The 24,379-nt window shown below is 43.6% G+C and overlaps 1 protein-coding gene and 1 long non-coding RNA gene across 12 annotated transcripts; both read right to left on the bottom strand.

Annotated features, from left to right (window-relative positions):
- Positions 1 to 3,611: 3,611 nt before the first annotated feature.
- Positions 3,612 to 7,207, bottom strand: LOC117862971 (uncharacterized). Of its 2 annotated transcripts, none has more exons than XM_034746530.2 (5): positions 7,067 to 7,207; positions 6,658 to 6,758; positions 4,910 to 5,800; positions 4,655 to 4,810; positions 3,612 to 4,387 (listed from the first exon to the last, which is right to left on the bottom strand). In XM_034746530.2, the coding sequence occupies exons 1-5, from the start codon at positions 7,140 to 7,142 to the stop codon at positions 3,887 to 3,889; spliced, it is 1,725 nt and encodes a 574-aa protein (XP_034602421.1). In that variant the 5' UTR covers positions 7,143 to 7,207; the 3' UTR covers positions 3,612 to 3,886. The 2 variants fall into 2 exon arrangements, with proteins under 2 accessions (XP_034602421.1, XP_034602422.1); XM_034746531.2 differs by having other exon boundaries at positions 6,658 to 6,755; positions 7,067 to 7,205.
- A 6,928-nt stretch (positions 7,208 to 14,135) lies between these two features.
- LOC117862981 (uncharacterized) lies at positions 14,136 to 23,617 on the bottom strand. Of its 10 annotated transcripts, none has more exons than XR_004642101.2 (6): positions 19,639 to 23,616; positions 19,172 to 19,407; positions 16,984 to 18,501; positions 14,998 to 16,899; positions 14,853 to 14,900; positions 14,136 to 14,399 (listed from the first exon to the last, which is right to left on the bottom strand). It is a non-coding gene; the product is annotated as an uncharacterized lncRNA (long non-coding RNA). The 10 variants fall into 10 exon arrangements; XR_004642100.2 differs by having other exon boundaries at positions 14,136 to 14,365; XR_004642099.2 differs by having other exon boundaries at positions 14,136 to 14,900; positions 14,998 to 15,103; positions 16,797 to 16,899; positions 19,639 to 23,597.
- Between the last annotated feature and the right edge of the window lie 762 nt (positions 23,618 to 24,379).

The raw sequence follows: 24,379 nt of genomic DNA, 5'->3' as shown, positions 1-24,379 counted from the left end.
CGCTTTCATTCTTTAGATCTAGGGTTAGGGTTTTAGGTTTTACTTTTTCTGTTTCTTTTTGGATCTACTTCTTTTTCCCGATCTAGAAGAGCTTCTAGTGAGGTGTCTGATACCATTGTTAGACTTGTGCCTAGGATCTCTAGATGCACATCTAGTCGGGATCATAAACGACATGAGGGACATGGTGTTCCTGGTGTGTGCCGAGAGGGAGTGAGAGAGATAGGGGTACCTTCACCCCTAGGGGTGGGAGCAGCAGAGCTGCTGGCCATCGCTGGGTGGAGTCTACGCAAGGCAGCGACATGCAGTGCCGAGTCCGGTCGCCGGTGAGGTAGCGGTGGTACTTCCCGCCGCTACTGCGCAAAACCTAGATCGGTAGGTGTGTCGGTGGGGCGGCTGGCTGCGGCGAACCTCGTGAGCTGAGTCGGGTCCCCCACCCTGTTTATATAGCGCAGCGCGACAGGGGCCCACCACCCAATGCTAGGGTGAGCGCCCCCGATCAGGGCGCGGATCAGGGTCCCGATGGGCCTTTGGGCCCATTGGGGAGGAGATCAATCTAACAGGCCTGTGCCAGATGGCATGCGAATGTATGGCCCGAGGTTTGCCTGCTATCGAGCAGGTGGACAGTTGTGTGAGCCGTGCTTCACCGTCAAGAGAAGCGGACGCCATTTCGGGAGCAGGCACTCTGGCACCGTGTTGGAGAGCTGAGCGCTCCCTGGAACTGATACAATAACAATAGCAACAACACCAAAACGAGATTATAATAAGAGATAACACTTTCAGCTTCACTGAAAAACAGCCTTTGGCATAAAAAAATTATAAAAAATAGATAAGGATTTCCCCTGCTACTGCGGTCAAATAAAAAAAATAGCTTCTGTCACCTTTAGAGTTCTACTCACACCAAGCAAAGCACAGATCATAAAGCTCTCAAAATTGGTAGAATTGAACTTCAAAAAGTCCCCCACAAGCTGACAAAGTTTCAGCCAAATTGAACCCCGTTTGACCTCTTAGATCATATTTCTATCAAAACTGCGCATTACTGAATCTGTTGCTAACAGAGCTGATGAACACCCCCTCCAATCTGATGCTCCACTACCAACCATATAGATTAGAGAGCTATAAGTGTGGAATAAGCTCACTAAATTTGGCATCAATCCAACTCCGTTTGTACCTCCAATCACAAGCTTGACGATGGTTGCACAAGACACCAATCTTGACAACAAGTTTCTTCTCCTCTCTTCTCTCTTGTCTCTCCTTCGTTATTCTATGGACTCTTCACTCACACACCTGAGCAAAGTATATAAGAGGTTAGGGTTTGCTCCCAAACCCGTCTCCACCGTCCATCAAGGTGGTAATCAATAGCTCACACACTGTAGGCTGAATTAGACTCTTGGGCTTACTGGTTCTTCGTGTGGAGGAACATTTAGCCCAATAGATGATATGGTCATTATTGGTGGTACAAGCAGTAGCAGCATCAAGAAATTCAAGCCATAGATGGCAGAGGTGTTTAAGATGAGTGACCTTGAGTTGCTCGCTTATTATCTAGGCATTGAGGTGAAGCAAAATGGGAATCAGTCTATCTCAAGGAAATTATGCAGCAAAGATTCTTGAGAAGGGAAGCATGGTGAATTGTAATCTCTGTCAAGTGCCAATGAAGACAAAACTGAAGCCGATCAAGGTAACCGTCCATGTGTTGATGCTACAGAATATAGAAGTGTGGTTGGTAGCTTGAAGTATCTAGTAAACACTCGTCCTGATCTTGCTTTCTCAGCAGGTTATATGATCAGATTTACGGAGGAGCCCCATGAAGAACATCTGGCATTCTGGCAGCAGTGAAGCACATCCTGAGGTTTTATGGCTGGAACAAAGTACCGGGTTCTCTACGATCCAAGAGGGAGGGTCTCAGGTCCAGCACTGAGAGGTTTCAGTGACAGTGATCTTGCTAGAAATGTTGACGGTAGGAAGAGCACATCTGGTTTGTTGTTCTTCTTTGGTGAAGCTCCAGAGTCCAGTAAGTTGGCAATCTATAAAACAGAAGGTTGTGAGGCTGAGTACATAGCTGCTGCAACTACCAGTTGTCAAGGTATCTCATTGGCCCGGCTGCTAGCTGATATCTTGGGAGTCCGAGGTGAGTAAGCTGGTGTTAGAGGAACTCTAAGAGTTTTCTAAAAAAATCTTCCTCAAAACTATGTATTAGGGGTTCTTTAAAAAGTTTTTTCCCCAAAAACATATCAACACACAGCAGATCGCAAATAACTAGCCCTCAATATTTCAAAACAGGCCACATCATCATAATTGGCCCAGCATGCCGCCTCCATGCTCTCTCCCGGTCTCATTCTTTCTTGTTCTTCCTCCGGCCGGAGGAGATGCGCACCACGCGCGGGATGTACTGGGTGAAGACGATGAAGGGCTGGGTGAAGACGATGAAGAGCAGCCGGTCCCTGGTGTCCAGCACGGCGGTGCCCTTGGAACGGTGCAGGAAATCTTGGAACCTGTCGAGCTGCTCCTGGGGCGGGTGGAGTTCCTCCTGGGTCGGGAGCCCGTAGCTGCTCTCGAAGAACTCTGTCCGATCGAGGTCGAGGCAAGGGGCGGAGCGCCAGAGGTGCCGCCACCTGCGTGACAGCACGCAGGTTTGCACCGTCTTCCGAGCCTTCATGCGGGATATGATCACGTGGAGGATCAGCGCGGTGTCGATGACGAGCTCGCCGCGGCCGAACAGCCGGGACGAGGGCTTTATGTACGCGGTACGGAACTGCAGCGTGATGCGGACGAGGAAGAAGAGGTCCACCATGGTGCGGACAAGGAAATTCCGGGATTGGAGAAGGACCGATCCCCCGTATATATGCGGGCGACGGAGATGTTTCTAGCATCCGCGTATTTTTGTAGGAAGGATGGGGGAGTTGTTGGAGGTAAGTTTTTTTCCCTCTAAATAAGGTTTTGATGTAATTTTAAGGGAACTCTTGGAGTTCTTTTAAGGCTAAATGACAAGTCCACCGTCTCATTAATAAAAAAATCCAATGCATCGTGATCGAGTAAGCATATGGATACGAGGTTTCACTTAGATCCGGGAGTATGCGCATGATGGGCTGATTGAGGTGAGGTTCATTCGAACTGATAAGCAACTTGGTGATATACTGAGGCCTCTTTGCAAAGTCAAGTCAAGGAGCTAGGCGTTCAGATTGGGCTATAACATTACGACAGGTTTAGTGGGAAATTGCACAAGACTTGGCGGAGATTTGTTGAAATAATTATTGTGCTAGTTAGCTTCCTGTTTTGTTTCAGCATTCAGTTAGGCGCATGGCCGGGTTTTAAGGCTGTGCGCATGTTGAGCTCTGACGTGCACTAGTCTGCACGGGAGCGCGTCGTCGTCCGCGCCACATTCTCCGCCGTTTGGGATGGCACTTGTCACATGGAGGGTGTGGCGCGAATGTCGGCCGTAGTGGCCAGGTTATGTTGCTGTAATCTCGTTGTTTCAAAGATAATAGAGTCCAATAAAAGGCTGTTAGTTACAGCACAAAACAAGACGTGTCTCACAGCGTCTGCACAGCATCGCTTCTCCGGCAAACTCTGACAAACAATAGGTACTAAAATTTGGGTATCGGTTTTCAGTATAGTTAGTACAAAATACTTTAGTAGACTTTATTGATGTTATAAGAGTTGCTACTTTGAGCACCCTTTCAAGAATACAGTGGTAAAAAGCTTCTGCCTAAACGTGCATACAATTCAGACCCTAATGCTTGTGCAAGCTGGAGTATGTCTAGCTTTCTGCGGCTCGCTTGCTTGGCCGATAGATCCATCGATTTGGCTACATGCCTTGAACATGATCTTGTGATGGGGTTTCGCTTTATGCCTCATAACATGTTTTGCGATGGGAATATGGGATGGCATATTAGCTCCTAGGCTGGATTAAAACCAAGGCAAGGCTGCCGTCTTCCTGATACTGAAAACAACCTCGTGGAATTCTCGATTCTGCCTCCTCCATAGCCTTGGCATCCATGGCATGGCATCGGCTGCAGGGCCCAAGAACCTTCAGCTCAACGCCTGCGGGGACTTTTGGCTCGACGTATTCCCTCACGTTGGAAAGCGCCCTCTCGGCATCCCGGAGAGCCTCCAGGCACATCGGCCAGCACCTGTCCGTGGAGGAACCCTTCCTGTCGTAGCCGGGAGAGGTGTCCAGCAAGAGGCATTGAAGCGACGATGCGCTCTCAAGGATGTGGCATGTCAGCTTAACCAGGCTCTTGGCAGAGCAGAAGCCAGTGATGGTTGCCTTCCTCAAGTTTCCAAGGCCACCATGGCGGAGTTCCGGGATCTCCTCCATGGATTGCAATGAATTTTCGTCCGGTTTCCCGACAACAAGGTACCTCTTGTACCATATGAAACCATCTTCAATCTGCACACACGAATGCAACTATAGGGTTAGTATATTAGTGGTATGGACGTAGGACTCATGCAGCTAGGTAGCGCCAACCGGTCCTCGATCAAGTCTAGCTACAAACAAACAAAACTCTTCAAATAAGCTGGTTGTCACCGTTTGTAATGGCCAAGTAAACAGTCATTAACTCGTCAATAAGATGCATGTCTCTAGAAATCAAAATATATGATGTACCACAGATATAGGTTTCGTTTGGAGGAGATGATCATTTGATCAAGCACTTACACGTAAGATGAAAGTCTCCAAGGCAATACAAGCATCAAGAAAACAAGCCAGAGAAAAGAAGTCATAGCCTGCGCAGAATCGACCCCATTTGCCAAGGCTGATAACAAGATGCTTGAGGTGTTTAAATTTATCATTCATCACCGGCGCTTTTAACTTCTGAAAAAAAAAACACCATCAAAATGGTGATTACGTTTCGTATGGTTCTATCATGTGGATGTTTGCATCGTGCATGTATGGCGCAAATAAAGGTGGTACCTCATCAACTGTTGACAGAACAAGCGTTTCAAGATTTGGCGCAATGGAGGGAAGATTGCTGCCTGTATACTGAATCATATCTTCCATGCATGTGGCATGCATCTTCAGCCCCTTTGTCTCCAATGAGTCTCCAAGTGAGAATTTCAGCAAAGGGCGGCATCCTTCGTACCTGATGGTGGAGAGATTCGGAGCATCGCTCTCGACAGTCTGCAGAGCGCTGCACAATCGTAGTCGCAGGACCCTGAGATTTTGTAGAACACAAGGTATTTTCAATGAAGTTATCATGCTACAGTTGGAGAGATTCAGCCTTTCCAGAGCGATGCAGATGGAAAGAAAAATGCCTAATTCGTTTCCAGTTACGCCAACTTTTTGCAAGCACACTTTTGTCAAGCTCCTCGAGCAACCAAGCATCCTTGGACCTTTTATGGGATGAAAACCACATGAGGCGAGGCAAAGAGACTGAATTGAGTTTAAACTGCTCCCAGTTTCATCATATAGAAGCGAGTAGGGAAAGTTATATTGATGATCAGGTGCATCACACTCCGGCAGCAACACAACGAGCTCAGAGATTCCGGGCTTGACGAAGGCTTGGAGCCAGGCATCCAGAAGGCTGCTGCTGATGTCATCCTTGTTACAAGATGAGAGCTTAAGCTCGAGCGTCTTCACTCCAATGCCGGAGTGGTTCCCAAGAACCTGTTTTGTTGTGCTGATAACGTACTGACCTCTATGTTCATTACTCCACAACAGTGGTTGTTTGCGTGCGGCCAGACTTTCTTGACTGAATACCAGGTTTGGGTAGCAACTCCAAAATCCTAGGAATCTCCTGGACACACAGGCTGCACGAGCTGCATCTCGCATTGGCATCAAGGAATGTATGTGCTGCAAGACATCCTGCACAAGCAGTGCATGTGAGAAATGGTAACATCGTATGCAACTGTAGATATAATCGTAGGAGTTTTCCTTGTCACTAAATAATAAAACACATAACGAAAAAGATAAAGAAATTAAATAAAAAGAATCATAATTGAACAAATACAACGAGGACATGATTTATCCTCAAATTTAACTGATTTTCCTTGTGCTGTCTAATACAACACCTGGTACTTTTTGACCTCCTAGCATCCATGCTACTCAATTTTTAAAATAATTTTGGTATTTTTAGGTGTTTTAACACCAAAATCAAAGTGTTGCAAATATTCGGGTACTTTTCAGGAGTTCAACATCTAGATTTTTAGTCACACTGTACTCCCTCAGTTTCGCTATGTTTGTCCGCGGCCTCGGGGGAATATGTCTCATAATGTTTATCCATTGTGGATATCAAGAGTATAGTTATTGCGCTACCATACACCTTCTAATTAAGTGCTTTGGAAAAAAAAAAGAGACAGTTGTATCATGCTATTTAATAAGAGCATGCATGGTCATTCACTCATTCACATTGACTTTTTTTTAGAACTCATATTTCCTTGATTTGTGCACATGGTGTGCTATAAACAAACATAGAGAAACAGAATGAGCATTTACTTGGAAACTAAAAAAATGTTACTTTCCAGTATAAATGGAATATCCTAGAGGTGGAACAAAAATCAGGTGTTTCAAATTTAATTAGATCACAAAGATCCTATGGTACAAATTTCCCCAGATCGTAACTCACAAAATTATGCGACAATTTATCACCATGGAGGCTAGCTGCCACAAAATAAAACGGATTTAGCTATCCACTAAAAAAAGGTAATTAGCTGCGCGCGCACCTCTGGAAGATCAACGTGTGGTATCGCACTGCCAACGCCTTGTGAAATCTCTGTCGCTTGGTGTGGTTGATTGCTGCAGGGTGAGCCATTTGTTCCATCTGCTGCAAATGAAGGCAAAGATCGAGAGGTCATAAAACGAGAAGGAAGAAGAAGCGCGCACAGACCGGCGCGCACCTGAGATGGATCGACCAGCTGAATTCTATGCATAATTGAAGGAAGAACAAATTAACGATCAACAAATTTTTGGAAACCTTGGCACAGGAGCAGACCAATAAAGAGAATAATTAATAGTAATATTTTTCATGGAGTACACGATGGAAGAACCAAAACCAACAAAGCAAACTTCAAACTCCAAATCAATAGCAATTATGTAATTGATTGATGTCGGTAGGGAAAACATGGCACGTACTCGTGTTTGCGTACGATCGCCGCCGCTGCCGCGGCCCCGGCGGCTGCCAAGAGCACGGGGAGTTCTGGATCTGCATGGTCCATGCCACGCTGATCACGGAGTTAAGCAACGGCCAGGTATAGATACATATATATAGCCATATGTAGGGTGTAGATCGACGGAAAGACTAACCAACCAAAGGCAAGATCCATATTAATAGTTAAGTTGTTTCTCGGGCGCGCAGGTTCGGGCGTCCGTTTGACTGAGCGCCCCCTCCAATCAGTTCGCTGCCACCTGCAGATTCGAGAATACGTGCGACAGAGGTTCAACCACGAATTCACGACTAAAACAAATCAAGCCTCAAATAAATCTCGTTCAGAGATTGGAACAGAGGGTGCCGATAAAAGAACTTCAATCAGATGTACTAAAAGGAAAATATTTCCAATACGCGTGATCAATTCGTACGTAGTAGGTCAGGATGGATACATGCTAAACCGGACCAAATCTTAGGCAGTTTTTCATCACTATATTGGGATAAATTCGATCAAATGACTGTAGACATACAAACTCCATCAGCGCCGACACATGCATCCAGGATGTTGGGAAAGACCATAATTATGGAAATATATTCTTTTCCTAATCTAAAAATTAATCATGGCCATTGAATCCCGCTGATTGCTAAGTTTTTACACAAACATGTACGGATTTACGTGGTTCTAAATATTTAGTTGTCCATTTACTTTAAACTAGTGGAAGTGCACGTGTGGCACCACGTGATATAAAAAATTATTACATACAAGATGTTTATATAGTTATAAAACATCATATTTATTGATATGTCAACATTCCATCATAATTAGCTATGATACTCGTTTACATCCTTCCACATAAATCATTACAAGACTCATCAATAAAAAGATACATGACCTAGTTCCAACCATATATTGAATGCTACTATATTATTGAAAACCATAATAATATCTATAGTACTCTATTGTTTGGCATTGTATTTCAATCCATCGTATTTCATTGTCTCCTTCCAAGATGGAAAGCACTCTACAGACAGCTAGAGAAAGAAGAAAATGTTCAAAGTTTAAAAGGAATTTGGCATAGAAAGAGCTCAGCAGATGCATTGGTTCCTTTCATTAAGATAGGCAGTCAAACTAAATCTGTACAGTATTAACTAAATTGACATTTCAGCAGTTTAATATTTGACTTGACAACTCAAGCCTGGATCTGATTCAGAAAGCATTGCAGATCTGAAATGAGCAAAAAAAAAAAAGAAAGTCTTTGTTGCTTCTCCTACGCATACCATGCTTCATTAACCTCCAAAAAGTCAAATCACTGAGTAGAGACAGTGGTACTCATTTTGCATAGATTTTGCAGTCGTTTTCTCCCAGTATTCTGAAATGAGAAAAAAAAGAAGAAAGTTAAATCATCATCCTTTAGCACCACCATTCAAACTATTTTGTCTGAAACCGTGAAAATTCCAAGTAACCTAATTTATGTGTAACATTACAGAAGGACCAGATTTTAAAAGAACGGGATATAAACTATCCGATCAGGAATTCAGAAATGAACTTATGAAGCATACATGTTTGAACAATAAACCATTAGCTTTGAGAAGGATCACTGCATACTCTCCACAACAAAGGGCTCCCAATCATCCTTGGAAACCAAAAAAAAAACGGTTAAACTGAGGATCAGCTTCACATATGTTTCTAAGTCTTCACATATGTTTCTAAGTGCAGAAACCAAATATCAGCCACCAGGTCAGATCAAATGCCTCTACTTCCACAATGAAAAAACAGATGGTCATACTCTCCATCAGAAATTCAACTGGATTAAGCAAAAACTACGCGAACATAGTAATTTCACATAAATAAGCATTTCAAATAAAAAACACAATTGCAGTACAGGTATAATCAAGCAAGGCCCATGATGATGTAGATAAACCTGTTCGGTAATATAGATAAAGAGCATAGTTGGCCAGACTAAGAAAGTATGGCCTAACAGATGAAGAATACAGACAATTATCAAGCTTTGTGATCAGCATAATATTTGTGCAATGGTAATGGCTATTCTAATTAATAAAATTTAAAGCCTGAGCTGAGCATAATATTTGTGCAATGGTAATGGATATTCTAATTAATAAAATTTAAAACCTGAGCTGTATTCCTACAAAAAAAAAAGATGGGGCATTGTTTAATGACAATAGCAGGGGTCCATTGTTTTTTCCACCACATGATTTCAAAGATAAAAGGGTAAAAACATGTCAATGCTCACAAATAGAGTAATTTATCATGTCCATCAACCATTACTATCCAATCCTCTTTGCTTGTTAATTTTTTTTTAAAAAAAAACTGGAAACAAACTGTCACGAGGAACAATGTACAATGCTTGCTTATTTATGGCTGTTTTAAAGTAAGAACACAGAGTGTCAGAAACTAAGAAGTCCAAATAGCAATATATCTCTCTGGCCTAAGAATATACATGGTAAGATGCATATGAGTTCTTCCATTGATGTTATAGTTTTATTTTCTGCAGTAGTTCTTGTGATAAATTAGCCATATAACATTATAGAAAAATTATCTAAATATTATTGTTTAACAGAACTACCAAAATCCTCCAAATAGACTACATGAGAGAGCCTCACCTTGTAAGCCAGTCTGCACGTCGCTGCTTGTGTCCCCACCCTTACTGATGTTGCATGGCTCCACCCTTGGTAGCCCCTTTCTCCCAAGCATTCACCAAACAGTTGGGAGTGAATTAAAGCTGAGAAATTTTTTAAACATGAGTTGCTATAGAAAAAATAATCAAGCAGCACTACAGCTAAGCATCATGCTGCAACTACAAAATCAAAACAGTGCTCTTAAAGATCGATACATTAGTACAGTCATATGGATGAAATGGTAGCGTCGTAGCGAAAAGAGAGGCAAGGTGGCAGTGTTGTCGACCAAAGGAAAATAAAAAGGTTCTCCTTATCCCACATGTTAAACTGGAAATAATTACAAAGTAACAATGTAGGTGTCATTGCTGTAGTAGGAAATAGACAACATGGTAAATCCTTTGAAATTTCTATCTTCCAAGCAAAATCAAAGAAAAGGCTATAATATTTTCTATTTTCCAAACAAAAAGCTAGGTGACGGTAACCTGCATATTGAGATGGAGATAAGAAGCTGCATAGAATTTATATCTTGATGAAGCCCGTCACATATTGATGATGCATCGGAGGTCCATCAACTTGTAAGGAGGTGTCACTTAAGTCCACAAACTTTGATAAACTTTTTAAATTGTGTCATCTAGATCTATACCCCTACACGTACGTGTCTAATGCTGACATGTCGTGCTGATCGTTCATCTCCACTCTCATCCCTCTACCATCTTCCTCCCTCCATGGTCTTTGGTTGGGGCATTTCATCAAGCACATTGTGGGTGAGATAAGCTCTGGCTGATGCATGGTTCCACGGCCTCTCGGGCTTTGCCGCCCTGCTGCTAAGTATTGCCCGACGAGCAGAGCAAGCTGGCATGCAACAGTTGTCACTACTAGAAATATGAGCATTCGTCCTTAGCCTTAATACCGGTTGCATTTTGATCCGGTACTAATATCTACATGCTTTCCTTTTGAAGTAACCCATGGCGAGACTTTTAGTACCGGGTCATAACACCACCCAGTACTAAAAGCTTTAGGACATGTCCTAAACCCTAAACCGTAAGTACCAGGTCCAAATTTGGAGGTCCTCGGAGGCCTTTTAGTACTAGGTCATAACACCACCCGGTACTAAAAGTGACCATTTAGTACCGAGTGGTGTCATGACAACCTTTAGTACCCGGTGGTCAAGGGTCACTTTTAGTACCGGATAGTGTTATGACTTGGTACTAAAGATCTTCTCACAGGTTACTTTAAAAAAAGAAAGCATATCTACCTCCATCACATGTGATGTGTAGGTAAGATAATAAGGAAGGCTCGCACGAGGTTTGAGGTCGTGTGTTCGAATCCTACGGAGTACGCACGTGCATATTACGCGTGAAAATTCATTGGGCCACGGGAACGCCTCCGGCTGTTTGCCGGATTTTTCTAGTGTGGGGCGGCGCTGGCGGCGCTACCGTCATGCACGCGAGCAGCCTCCCGACGCCTCCCCCGTGCAGCACTCCCATTTGATCACCTGGGACGACTTGGCCGCGCTCTCGTAGCATCCGTGGCCTCGACGAAGCAGCAGGATTCCGCGTCGTCCACTCGTCCGTCACGACGGCAAGGGACGGGCCGGAATCCCACAGTGACGTTCTTGTTGCTTAACGCCAGGCCGCACCAGCTCTTGACGGCCACTTGCTGGTGCTGGAGCTTGGAGCCACTCCTCGATGTTCACGGCGCCTGGCGCTACCTCTTGGTGGCCTATGTGAATGAGTTTGGTCGTTACGAGGACGTGCAGCATTGGTACAAGCTAGTAAGCTACAAGGACAAGGGGCACAACAATACAGCACCAAGGTGAAGGACGAGGAGGGCCACCAACCTCGCCATCAAGCATTCGCTCGGCCAGTCGCTGTGCTTCGTCCAGGAGCCTGGCTACGCAACGCCAAAAATATGGCAGAGTACAGGTGCGACGACAAAGGAGCAGAGAGTACAGCCACGGGCGGATCTAGGACCTGGCCTGCCCGAGCTGCAGCCCCGGGCGAACCTTTATAGCCCCTTTAACATATGTAGTGTTTAGTAAAAAACTATAATCTCAATTAGAGAAAAGGAATCTCAAGAGGTGTGAATCAACAGCTCAGTCCGAGACGTAGTTCCGTTCTGAATCCGTCCCTAAGCACACCTGCGGACTTGGCAGCAGGCGGGAGGGCAAACACCCAAGGGGAGGATGCTGCCGCAGCCAGGGAGCAGAGCGTGCGAATGGAGCATTGGAGACGGGGCTGGTGCGGGCTGTGGAGATGGTGACGTGAGAGGGAGCGGGACGGCCGCCGTCGGAGCTATTCACGCCCTGACGCCCACAACCTGCTCGATGAGAAGCCCCAGCTAGAGACCATGGACAGAGGATCATGGAGAGAAGAAATAACTCTTTATGTGGACGGTTATGGACCTAGGTGACACAACTTAAAAAACATATGAATCTAGAAATGCACTTTTGAAGTTCGTGGATCTAAATGCACCTTATTACAAGTGGAAGAATCTCCGGTGCATTTTACTCTTTTTTTCCCTCTCATCACAACTCTCAGCTACTTGTAACTGCAGTACATCATTAAAATTATATTCCTATTTTTTTGGAACCATCATATATAGAAATATTCAATGATTTGTAATTTAAGGCTCTGTCTGGCATGGCTCCAGCTCTGGATGGAGCTGCTCCACTCCAGAACTCCAGGTGGAGTCAGCTCCACTCCAGAACTCCAGAATAAAATGGGGTGTTTGGCTAGATGGGTGCTCTCAGCTCCAAAAAAATCAATTTTCAGTGTGGATTGCCATTGTTACCCCCAATTTAGGTCACACTTGTCATTCTCTCCATCCCCATCTCCTTCTTCCTCAGAAAGGCTGCCCGGCAACCACGACACACCGTTCCCTCCTCTTTTTTTCCCTTGCCCCGGCGCTCCCGTCGCCTCGCAGGAGTAAGCAAGCAGCTCACCGGTGGAGGGGCTTCGGCGGACGGGCGAACTGGCGGCCGGCGGAGGGGCTTCGGCGGACGGGCGCGAAGGCCGGCGGGGGATCTTCGGCGGCGGGGCGAACTGGCGGCCGGTGGAGGGGCTTCGGCGGACGGGCGCGAATGCCGGCGGCGGGCCTTCGACGGAGCGGCGCGAAGGCCGGCGACGGGTCCTGCGGCCGGCGACGGGGGCCTGCTGCCGGTGGCCGGGGGCTACGGCCGGCGATGGGGGCCTGCGGCGACAGGGCCTTGCGACCGGCGGGAGGGGTCTTCGGGTGGCTGGCGGCGGGCCCTGCGGCTGGGGGGGGGCCTCCGGCGACAGGAGCCAGCGGCCGGCGGGGGGGCTCCTGCGCCAGGCGGCAGCCGGCGTTGGGGCTCCTGCTGCAGGCGGCAGCCGGCGGCGGGCCTCGTGCAGATCGGGCGGGAGGCGGAGGAAGGAGGCCGGGCTGGGGTAGGAGACCGGCGGCGGGGCTGGGCCGGCCACCGACGGGGCTGGTCCGGCCGGCAGCGGAGGTGGACGACGGCCGCCGGTCTGCCTGGCGGCAGCGGCAGAAACGTCGGGACGAAGGGAGGCGCAGGATGAGGAGACGGAGGGAGGCGCGGGATGAGGAAAATGAGATGCGCGGGGTGACTGGAGAATAGAATCGAACCGTTTTTTTTTCATAACCAGTGGTATTGGTGGGTAATTACCCACCAACTCCACGAGGAGGTTCAAAAGAGGGAGTTTTGGAGCAGCAAAAGAGGTGCTCCAAAACTCCACCCCCATTTGTACTACAGCTCCATGAAGGTGGCAGCTCCATGGAGTTTTGGAGTTGGGGTGTTTGGCTATTTTTTTTCCTGGAGTCGCTGAAGTTGTTGAGTGGAGCTGTGCCAAACAGGACCTAAATCTCAATATCTGAACGTGTGAATAGTAGTCAAAAGTTCAGGTTCAGGTTCCAGTTAGTATTACAGGTAAAAAACAACGAAACTAGTTAGGCAGAGACAGTTGTGCTGAGCCTCAGAGGCCACCAAACATGATTCATTCAGATATTCAAGAAAAAAAAATGTGCCCACTCACCATTCTAACCCTGATCAGCACCCCTCCTCGTACTCACTCAGTCTCATGTTTTACTGTTCCAACTTTATGGGAGCAGTAACCTTATATACAAGTAATTTAGCAATGGAATGATGTAGCACTACTACTAAATGAAAAATTAAATCTGAAATATGAATACTATGTCACAATGGAATGGCATCATCTGTGACAAAAATATGAAGTATCAATAAGCAGAAATGCTATGCAAACAACATTCTATCAATTTGACAAAATCGGAAACTTTGTTGAAAAAATAAAAATGCAATCTGAAGTTCCGAACATATCCTAAATGGCTTGCTGTGTTAGTGAGGCTTATATTTAGGACCATATTGTGTTGTTAAAGTTTCAAGTTACTCTAAAAACAATAGGACTTGAAACAGCAAGATAATATCAGAGTAAAAGCAATATTTCATATGCATAGAAGAGGACGGCACATGGTTTGCCATCACCATATGAATCTCAGCAGTGGTGGTGAGAGATCCAACTGAAGAGAGCAAACAATGTGATCTGTTGTTGAGTACAAACATATTGAGCCTTTTACAACCCCGAGGAAGGAAGTTCCCAGACCCATTGCACCCCGTCCACAACACCTCCATGGTTCCAAGTCCTCAATGACTTTTGCAATCAGAACGAGCGTTGGGTTAGCTCACTAAAAAGTATGCCAAAAGCATAAGGAGTCAGATAGGTCAAGAGGTTCAGTACAAGAGAACCTTACCAAACATATACTGTAAGGTAAAATAACTCTTTAAATATATCTAATCTAATACTCACAAGAAAACCATGCTCTGAAATTGAGAAGATTTACGAAGGAATTGTGTTTCATACATCAAGTCCACTCCACCCATATTATTTTTTATTCTAAAAATCACAATGAATTTACATGGGTTGGTATCTAGTCAATAAACAGGTTGGTCTTTTTTAATGCTACTTACCAGGGTCATAACAAACCTTGACCGGTCAAATGAGATAAAATAATTGCAAGGGCCATAACAACCATTTAGAATGACAGTGCCCATCAAGGGATTTCTTCAGTAAATCGAGGTGTAAGAATAAGATGATCTAGCTACTTAACTGCATAATGATTCTAGCTCCAATCATATACCTGTGTTGATGTCTAAATGCAGTGCAGCCTCTGCCAAGCATCCGCATTCTGAGCAGTGAACTGAAATACTTTGAGTTTACGAGCAGGCCAATCAGAGCATTTATGGACATTCAGGAATGTTAGAGAATAATGGAGAGAACTAAACTCTGAAGAGAGACGTGCTTATTCATTTGTATGTCAAAACCAGGAACGTCTAGAAAGTGGTTGCCAAATGACAAGAACGGCCATCAAGAATTCATGGAGTGGTAATCCTGTCATGGGACAAATTGTAACTAAAATAGGTAAAGTAAAAAGGTCAATAATTTGCATCACTTCAAGTACAAGGCACAAGCAGTAACAATTGAGTCATTATCAATAAGACCAATTATACATCAGTTCATATTGCAAAGAGAGCAGAATACTTAGTGCTTAATATTTGATTTATGCATGATTTAGTGTACTATTTTCTGCATCAACATACGTAATTGGAGGTATGTTTCCAACTTTCCATTAACCAATCTTCACTTAAATATTTGTGCATACCGGTGCCACTGGCATGGCTAGTGCAGGCCAAACATTTCAGTTTTGTTCATGGCATTGGCAAGATCTTATTTGTTTGTGAACACCAAAAGCACAGCATCACAGAACTCATCCTATCATCATAAGACAACCATGATGCCTCTAATAAAGAGATATAGACTTTAAGAACTAAACTTCTTCCATCAACACTAATCAGTCACATATATGAACGTTTTGAATTTTAACGCAAACCAAGAATGTTTTGAATTTTCACCAATGCATGCTGATTTTGCTGGTAACAAAATGAAAAGAGTTTTCCCCACATCCTCCCTGCTGAAACCAAATGATATTCTATGTGAGCTTGTATGTTCTAAAAAGGGGAAGAATTCAGGCCGCAATGCAATCTGTCAGGTTGTGAAACAAAAAAAAAACAGAGAGAATAATTCAGACTCCAAAATTTTAGAAAGTAATGGATTTAGTTGGCTCCTATCTCATTAGCCACTAAAGCTACTCTGAGACTTCCAAAGGTAATTCCACAAAAGCTACCCTCATTTTTATTAAGTGACTTCCAGAATAAGCCCCTTTAATCAGTATGGATATCCTCATCAATCTTTGATTATTCTTTATGTGCTATCACGGAGAAAATATTGACACCAATTTAAATTGAATCTCATACCAATTATTTCCTTCTACAGTTCTGGTAGTTCTAGCAAAGACGTGCTCAACATATATAAGATGGAGGGACAAGAAACAGATGGGAGGCTAAATATTCACTTAAAATAACACAAAGTGATAGGTGGAGTGGAGTATGTCCCATGGAAGGGCCCAGTTAGCAAAACTTTAAAAAAACTCGACAGTAGATTCTCTTTTTCATGCTGTCCAGAGGAGCAGTCGAGCATAGAAGGCTTCACTGTGATTTCAGATACGCACATTAACTTACGAGGAAGCAATGTAGAATCAGTTGCTATGAGAAAGTTAATTAAATCGTCATATATTAGCTTTGAAAAACGAAGGTCCAATGCTGATTATCCTCACTACATCGTACGTACTTTTATCATCCGTTGCAATTGTTTTCTTTTTTGCAATAAGCAATACTAATTGAATCAAGCAAAAGCATAAGACAAACACTAATTTTACAAATGTACTGCTTTTCTCCATTTCACTAAATCACCAGCATGAAAAGAATACTCAATTGTCTATGGGTACAAATTTCCACTAATGCTATGACTGCTATGGAAATAACTGAAACTTCAATGTTCAGACCTTTTACTCCCAAAACAAACTTGTAGGACAGTAGCCTATCAAAATTCCAAAAGGTAACATGAACTTCCCTACTTTCATGTCTTAAAATGAATAATGATGGGGTATAAGATGTACATGCATGAACATTTTTCATTTACAGGAAGCACACACCTGAAACCAGTACGACTGAATCAAACAAATTACCTCCTCACCCTGCAGTTGGTAAATGGAAGCTTGTTGAAGTGCTTTTCCTTGTCACCAAGGAGATCAAGCGATAAAAAACTTATCCACAAATATTCAGTCAAATCTGTCGACAAATCAAGCAAAGGTCACGTAATCCTCTCCCAGATCTAGCGATTCATATGGCAGTAAAAAAGAAAAGTCGTCTTACCTTGGTTGAGAACAAAAAGGCTATGAATCGCTGTAGCAGAAGGCCTTGATTAAACACTCTAATCAAGCATTTGGCATGTATCAAGCGTTCATGCTTGCTGCCTTTCCTGAAAGTTGTAGTAGAAATTAAATGCTCTCCAGAAACACATTAACCAGATTCTATTTTATCTCAGGGTATATATGGTCTCATATGCAACAACAAAGTCAAGGAAATTCTTTGAACCTCAGTAAGCTGGTCAGCCTTCCTTGTTCCCTTCTCTATGCCCAATCAATCAAAGGAAAAAAATAACATGATAACAACAACAAAAAGAACTGGGTTAAATAAAAACTAAATATTTGAGGGAGCATCACCTTGCAAAAACAGGGCTACTCAAGGACCATGATATTATAGGTAAGCATGAATCATAGTGGCTATTGATTCTGGATCATTGATCTACTATACTCAGTTCACTGTTGCTTCATTTCAATAGTGGCATCAACAACTCGGTTTTACAATGCAGCTAACAAAGTGCAAAGGAAGAGAGCCCACTCGTTGAGTCAACAGGTGGGAAATCAAGCATTGGATGCTGTTATGTTGCTACCTATTAAGAAAATCAGTTAACCATGAACAAGCCCACTCGGGTTGCCATTTATACCTGCATAAGAGTAGAGGACTAAAGGTAAAATAATCTAAAATACTGAATGTTTCATTGAGTAAAGCTTACTTCTTTCACATGTCAACTTTTCATCTGCCTTATATTAAAAAGTAAAAGAGAGAAGCAATGGCATACAATAATTTGAAGATCAGAAAATGAACTATTTAGAGAGAAGAGCATGAGATAACTTGCATAGATGTCAAAATGATGACACATCATGACATGAAAGTGGTCATGCATAAAAAACAAAATGTTTTATAGTGGAATATCAATATGATGATTAATCTTGAAAACACACATGCTCTAAGTAAACAATAGAACAACTTGAACATATGGAAAAACATTCAACAATATTTGCAAGATGCTGTACACTGTACACCCAACAACGTTCAGAGTTCAGAAATACAAATCACATTGCCAATGTACATGTACGACAGTCTACAGAATTGCAGAAACAGTATATTTGGATCACAGATCCCAATCCCCGTTGGGCAGGTTCAGTTCAAGCTGCTGCATACAGACACAAGACAACCTACACTGAAAACTGAAGATTAGCTCAAACGTGTGAGGAGCCAAAAAAAGGACCAGGCCTTTTATCACTAGTGATTGACAATAGCAGCATACGTGAAACAACACAGAAAAGCACCATGTTTTCTAGGATATCTACATATGTTAATCTAACTATATTTCAAACCAATTGGTCAGAACTGTTGGTGTGATGATTAAAAGAGACTTGTGCATGCTGTCATCGCCATGAACTGGTTGAGCTCATGGTGGTGGCAACCTAGGGGTACTTGGCAACTATGTCCTGCGGACGCATCATCGCTACTGCTCTTATGTTCCACTGCACCTGCCGCACCTGATGGATCAGAGATGGATGCCATCTGCAGGTGAATATGAATTTGTTTCAGAAACACACGTCATGGGTTATATTCAGAGACGCAAAAACATTGAGGCAGCCAAAAAAACATATATTTGCTGAATCCTACATGTCAGCCACATTAATTTTTTAAGACAATTGTCAGTTTCTGAAAGTGGAGTACACTGATGATGACATCAAAATTATATTATGTGTTTAGACAAAAAAAAAAGATCAGGCTATTGACTAACAGGCTAAGACCTAGCTCTAAATTTAAAATATTCTATCAAATTTCGAGAAAAGGTTATCACTAGTTGATGAATGGAACAAACAGCTAGATAACCATTTACAGCTCTGTTATATGTCGAAATTTACTATACGGCAGCAAAAGATTGAAAATATTGAGTAAACAGCTATGATTAGCACAAACGAAGTGCTTGATTTCTGCATATTCTTTCTCCATATGCCACATGCAAAGAATGAATTCTGGAGATTTACTAAAATATAGTGTCAGACCTAGCTGAAGAAATCCTCTTTCGCTAGACAACACATAAGGATACAATTTTTCTACTGAGAAAAGAATTGTTAATATAGAATCACTGCAAGTGTAAATCAAATAATCAGGTTAAGCATGCCTTTGTCTTAGGAGCAATCAACATCTCATAAAGTGACCTATGAACAAGAGATGAACACACCTCTCATGACTACGGCTGAGCTACCCCAGGAGCGCCATGAGCACCTGGAGTCCTGGACAGGAGGCGAAGCAGAATATGTTCCTTTTCAGCTCCCTTGCACCCAGCTGACGGAACCTGACACGAACTGGTGCAACATTGTCACCTCCCCTGCACCCAGCTGACGGGACCTGACACGAACTGGCGCGGCACATCCTTGTGTGCTCAGACTACGCAATATGCACAAGTGACGGAGATCACTGAGAACAAAGAAATCAAGTATTGAATGCAAACAACAATCAAAATCTGGCATTTTGAAGAAAAAAAACAAGTATTGCTCACATAGCAAATGATTGTTCATATACTATAATTACTAATGCAATAAAATCTGAAGGTCATATGGACATGCCAAATTTGATCAAGAAGTTATCAAGACACCCATTTTACTAAGCTAGTGTTAAATAACAGAAGGATATTGTGGAAGAAAGGACCTTCTAGTTGAGCAGTCACATGGTGATTCCTGTCGAAGGTGCTCTCACCGTCTGACGGAAAGGGTCTCCAATGTGCACACACGGGGAAATTAGTAATGGCTAATAAACTTATCATACCAAAAAAACTATAAATCTCACATCAGTAAATTAGGTTCCTCATTGCAAATAAAAACAAATGTACTTGCAAAGACATCTATGCTGATGTACTTATGATCTACATTGAGAAGTGAGAACTGAAAATATATTAATAAATTGAACAAAGAAAAAAGTATGTATAGACAAGTAAAACTGCTATCATCTTTGGAAGTGATACAATTATGAGAAAACTCATATAAGAGATAACATATGTTTTGGCTAAAAAGGTTTCTACAAAAACTGGTGGCTGTCCAACACCAGTGTGGCCATCACCGCCAAAACAGAGAATAGGGAGTAAGAACCGTCACCGGGTGATGAGATGTGTGGCTAGAGTGGCTCTTATCAGCATGCTTTAGATAAATAATAGATCTAATTGGAAAAAAAAATAGAAATCCCATTCAAAATTGATTACACGTTAAGCCCAACATACCCAGACACAAATTATGATATCCTATTCATTAGAAAGACGTAGCTGAGTCGAGGAGCCTGGTCGCAGTTCCCATTGCCAGAAATGATCAAACGTAAGAACAATGCAATATTTAAACTAGAAAGGAAGCATGCACAATATCAACATTTCAATAGAGTTTAGTCCGCCTCAGGAGCATATCTTTTGATTAACTGCTAATTGGGAATTCTATAAAATTATAAATGATTAGCAATCCTGAATATATATGAGAGGCACATTATAACTATCACCAATCTGCATGAACCAGGCACATGGTGTTGATGAATATAAGTAGTTGCCATCAAGCAGTCACTGAAGTGAAAGAACTAATGAAAATAAAAATAATGCCACAATGTGGCAAGTTAGTGGAATCATCCAAATGAAGACCCGGCAGTTACAAGAAAAAGAAATTTGAATAGAACAAAATACTACAATGCCCCAGGTCACCTCTAATCACAAACCAATTATGGAACGGTTACAGAAAAATAAGTGAGATTCAAAAGCTGATTGACTATGCTGCACACTTGTGATCCATAACCACTACCACTTAACATTTTAATCACAAACCGCCTGGAAAATCATGGACAAGCCCAGCCATAGTGAACAAAAACATCTCAGAGTCTTGAAGAGCAAACAAAACATCTGAGCTGCATTATGTGTAAATGAAAAGCAATGCCACTGAACAGTAAACAAAAATCAATATCGAGAATTTGCAAGTACCCTTATTGGCGAGCTGGAGGAAAACAAGGAAGATGCTATGATCTATGGACCCTTTCAATTTTAAATTATCAACAGCAAAATAAAACAATGATAGGGTGGTGATCATTCTTGATCTTCGACACTGAATTTGGAAGAAAACATGTGCACTGTTAATTTGATGTGTGATGCATCAATATCCTTCTTGCATGTTCTTCATTGACTTTTCTTTGCAACCTCCCAGAACATGATCTCTCCCTCCACTAAATTGCACCTTATTCAGACGAGTCTAGCATTCGGATATGAGATGTCTACAGAAGTTATAGGATTGAAGGTAAAAAAAAAAGGAGGAAGTGACATAAAACACTAGAGATCTAAAGATAGAAATTGCCATCTCCTGGAATTGAATCCTGTATATGACAAGAACAAGTTCATATTAAAGGTGGCTCACAAAGACTGGCAACAAACATGGAAGAAGTTGTGTTTGTGTGTTATTCTAGAGGCAACCACTAAGTGAATATCAATGTGTGTCTGATCATCAATGCGGTGCAGGCAACTTACATATAAGCTTGAATATCAAGAGGTGACTGCTAAGGATCATCAGGATCAGAGAATGCTCAACCCAATTCACCAACAAAATAGATAGATCTAAGGTCACATACAAATGAAATCCCACCTTTAACTTAACCTTAAAATTAGCTTTGACCTAAGTTCTAGTCAGATGGAAATGTCAGAAAAAGTTAAATTGTCTGAACTATTTCAAATATTGCACAATTACACCACGTTCACAAACAAACGACAGTACAATAACCACTGAATCTTAGAAGATATGAACTGTCACTAAAACTCTAGGTACTAATTCAGAGTAAAATCTGCCTAAGTAAAAACAAAGACATGTTTGCATGATCAAAGGATACACGGGGCAGCTCATGGAACAGATTAGGAATTCACAGGAGGATAGAAGCAAATCGCCAACATGCCCGAGCAACCATTACCATATTATTTAGATTATGTAAAACATATATGCATCTAGACATACAGATTGTCAAATAGATTATTCAGACATATGTACATACAAATCGTCAGAGAAAAGTGATATTATCTTGGATCAACAGTAACCAGAAGCAAAAAGAGCTAATGCTCTGCTGCTGCTGCTAGGTGTTGCTGTGTTCGTGTTGGACTGCTGGAAAGGACGACGGAACGGGGAATAGATGGGTGGGGAGATGAAATGAAATTAACCATTCACTCAAACTAATCGATCAAATTTAGCGAGGCGAGTAACACTGAATCGAACGAAATCATAAAGATGAAATCGAAATGGAGGGGGACGAATTGAACTTGATCCAGTCGCCCAACTACTGGATCGCAAAATACATGAAAAAAACATCAGATTGAAATCAAACTCGACGGGAGTGAAACACACATACAAAAACAAATCTAATCTGCCAGAATCACAAGTAGAAAGAGATGTCGAAGAAACCCTAGAATCGCCTCACCTGACGAACACCAAAGGGGAAGACGAAATGTTCTCGACGCTTCAAGCCTTGAAGAACTTGCGGTGCGGATAAAGAACGGCATGAACCCAAAAAAAAACAAGCAACATTGAATGTGACAAGACATCACGCGTCAGTCAAACAGCAAAAGACTGGAGAATGGAGGGAATCAGAACGGAAGGAAAAAGATCGGACGGCCAGAAAATCAGTGACGGACAGACTCAAATCACCCAAGATTATAGCTTTCATAACAAAACACAGGGGAACACAGGCACGTAACTTTCACTTGATTCCTTCGATAGATTAACATAGAACACATTTTCTCGCATCAAATCCTGACCTCTCGACTCAAACTAGAACAACGGTGACACTACACAACGAACTAAGAAAGATAACAACATACCACAAGATACTAGATCATAAATAAAGATACTCGTGCCGTGATAGATCCAAACCATTACAGCAGTGATGATACTAGGAAACGAACTAAGATAGCAATAAATGGATAGATCATTAGTAAAGGCACTCGTGCCGTGATAGATGCTCAAATGTCGAACGGGTTTAAGTCGGGGAGGTCCACAGGGGTAACCTTGAGGAGGATCTGGGCGTCGCGGTACACATTCTTCACAGTCCTATGAAGCGCTTTCGCTTCTAGGGCGCCAGATGCTGCGGCCTCGCGGACTTCAGCCACCGCGGGCGTAGCGACCTGGGCAACGGCCAACGCATCCCGGCGCAGCTCGAGCAGCTGACCAACAAGGCTGCTTCAGTTGCCTCCGGTAGCGCCTCATCGACCTTTGTGGATGCTTCGATTAGCTTCTTGCACAGCGACTTCAATTCATCTCCTCGAACCAGCCCCTTGCTCTCGATGAACTTGAGCAAATTATTGAGAACCCTGAGCTAGACCCCAACCTTCTGAAGAGCTGATGAGACTGTGCCCATCGCCTCGATGTGGCTGAGGTTGGGGACGTTCCACTCGGCACCGCCGGTGGTCATCTTGCGCAGGAACTTGGCCATGGGGATCGCGTCGATGATGGGCATGATTGCGGGGGTGATGACCAGCAGCCCGCTCTTATGGCGGTAGTTGAGGCCGAGGGATGCGGTCTCGATGAAGTTCTCACCCGGCTGGTTTCAGGATCCTCTCCCTGAACCGCCGTGAGAAGGAAGAGGAAAAAGTACCGGACCAGCTCCAGTCGAAGGCCGGCGCTGTCGGGGCCTCCTCTAGCAGGCATGGGGGGTGCAGGACCATGGCGGCGAGGCGGATGGGAGATTGGGAGGTGGCCAGGTGGGTGATAAGGCTCTGGTGGAGTCGTGGTTCAGGACGGGTTCAGGGGTGGAGCTTATGTGGGAGACATCAAGGACAATTCTAGGGCTCCCACATAAGCTCCACACCATTCTCGGTGTTTCCCACATAAGCTCCACCCCTGAAACCCGCCCTGAACCACGACTCCATCAGAGCCCTATCACCCACCTGGCCACCTCCCAATCTCCCATCCGCCTCGCCGCCATGGTCCAGTACCCCCCAGGCCCGGTGGAGGAGGCCCCGGTGGCGCCGACCTTTGATCTGGAGTTGGTCCGGGACTTTTTCCACTTCCTCCTCACAGCGGTTCAGGGAGAGGATCCTGAAACCAGCCGGGTGACGAATTTCGTCGAGACCGCATCCCTCGGCCTCAACTACCGCCATGAGAGCGGGCTACTGGTTATCACCCCCTCGATCATACCCATCATTGACGCGATCCCCATGGCGAAGTTCCTGCGCAAGATGACCACCAGCGGCGCCCAGTGAAACGTCCCCAACCTCAGCCACATCAAGGCGGTGGGCACAGTCTCATCAACTCTTTAGAAGGTTAGGGTCTAGCTTAGGGTTCTCAGGAATCTGGTCAAGTACATCAAGAGCAAGGGGCTAGTTGAAGGAGATGAACTGAAGCCACCGTGCAATAAGCTAATCGAAGTATCCACCAAAGTTGATGAAGCG

The sequence above is a fragment of the Setaria viridis genome, chromosome 7, assembly GCF_005286985.2.
Source record: "Setaria viridis chromosome 7, Setaria_viridis_v4.0, whole genome shotgun sequence".
NCBI lineage: Eukaryota > Viridiplantae > Streptophyta > Magnoliopsida > Poales > Poaceae > Setaria > Setaria viridis.
The sequence above is the reverse complement of the archived record's forward strand: the minus strand, read 5'-3'. Positions and strand labels throughout refer to the sequence as shown.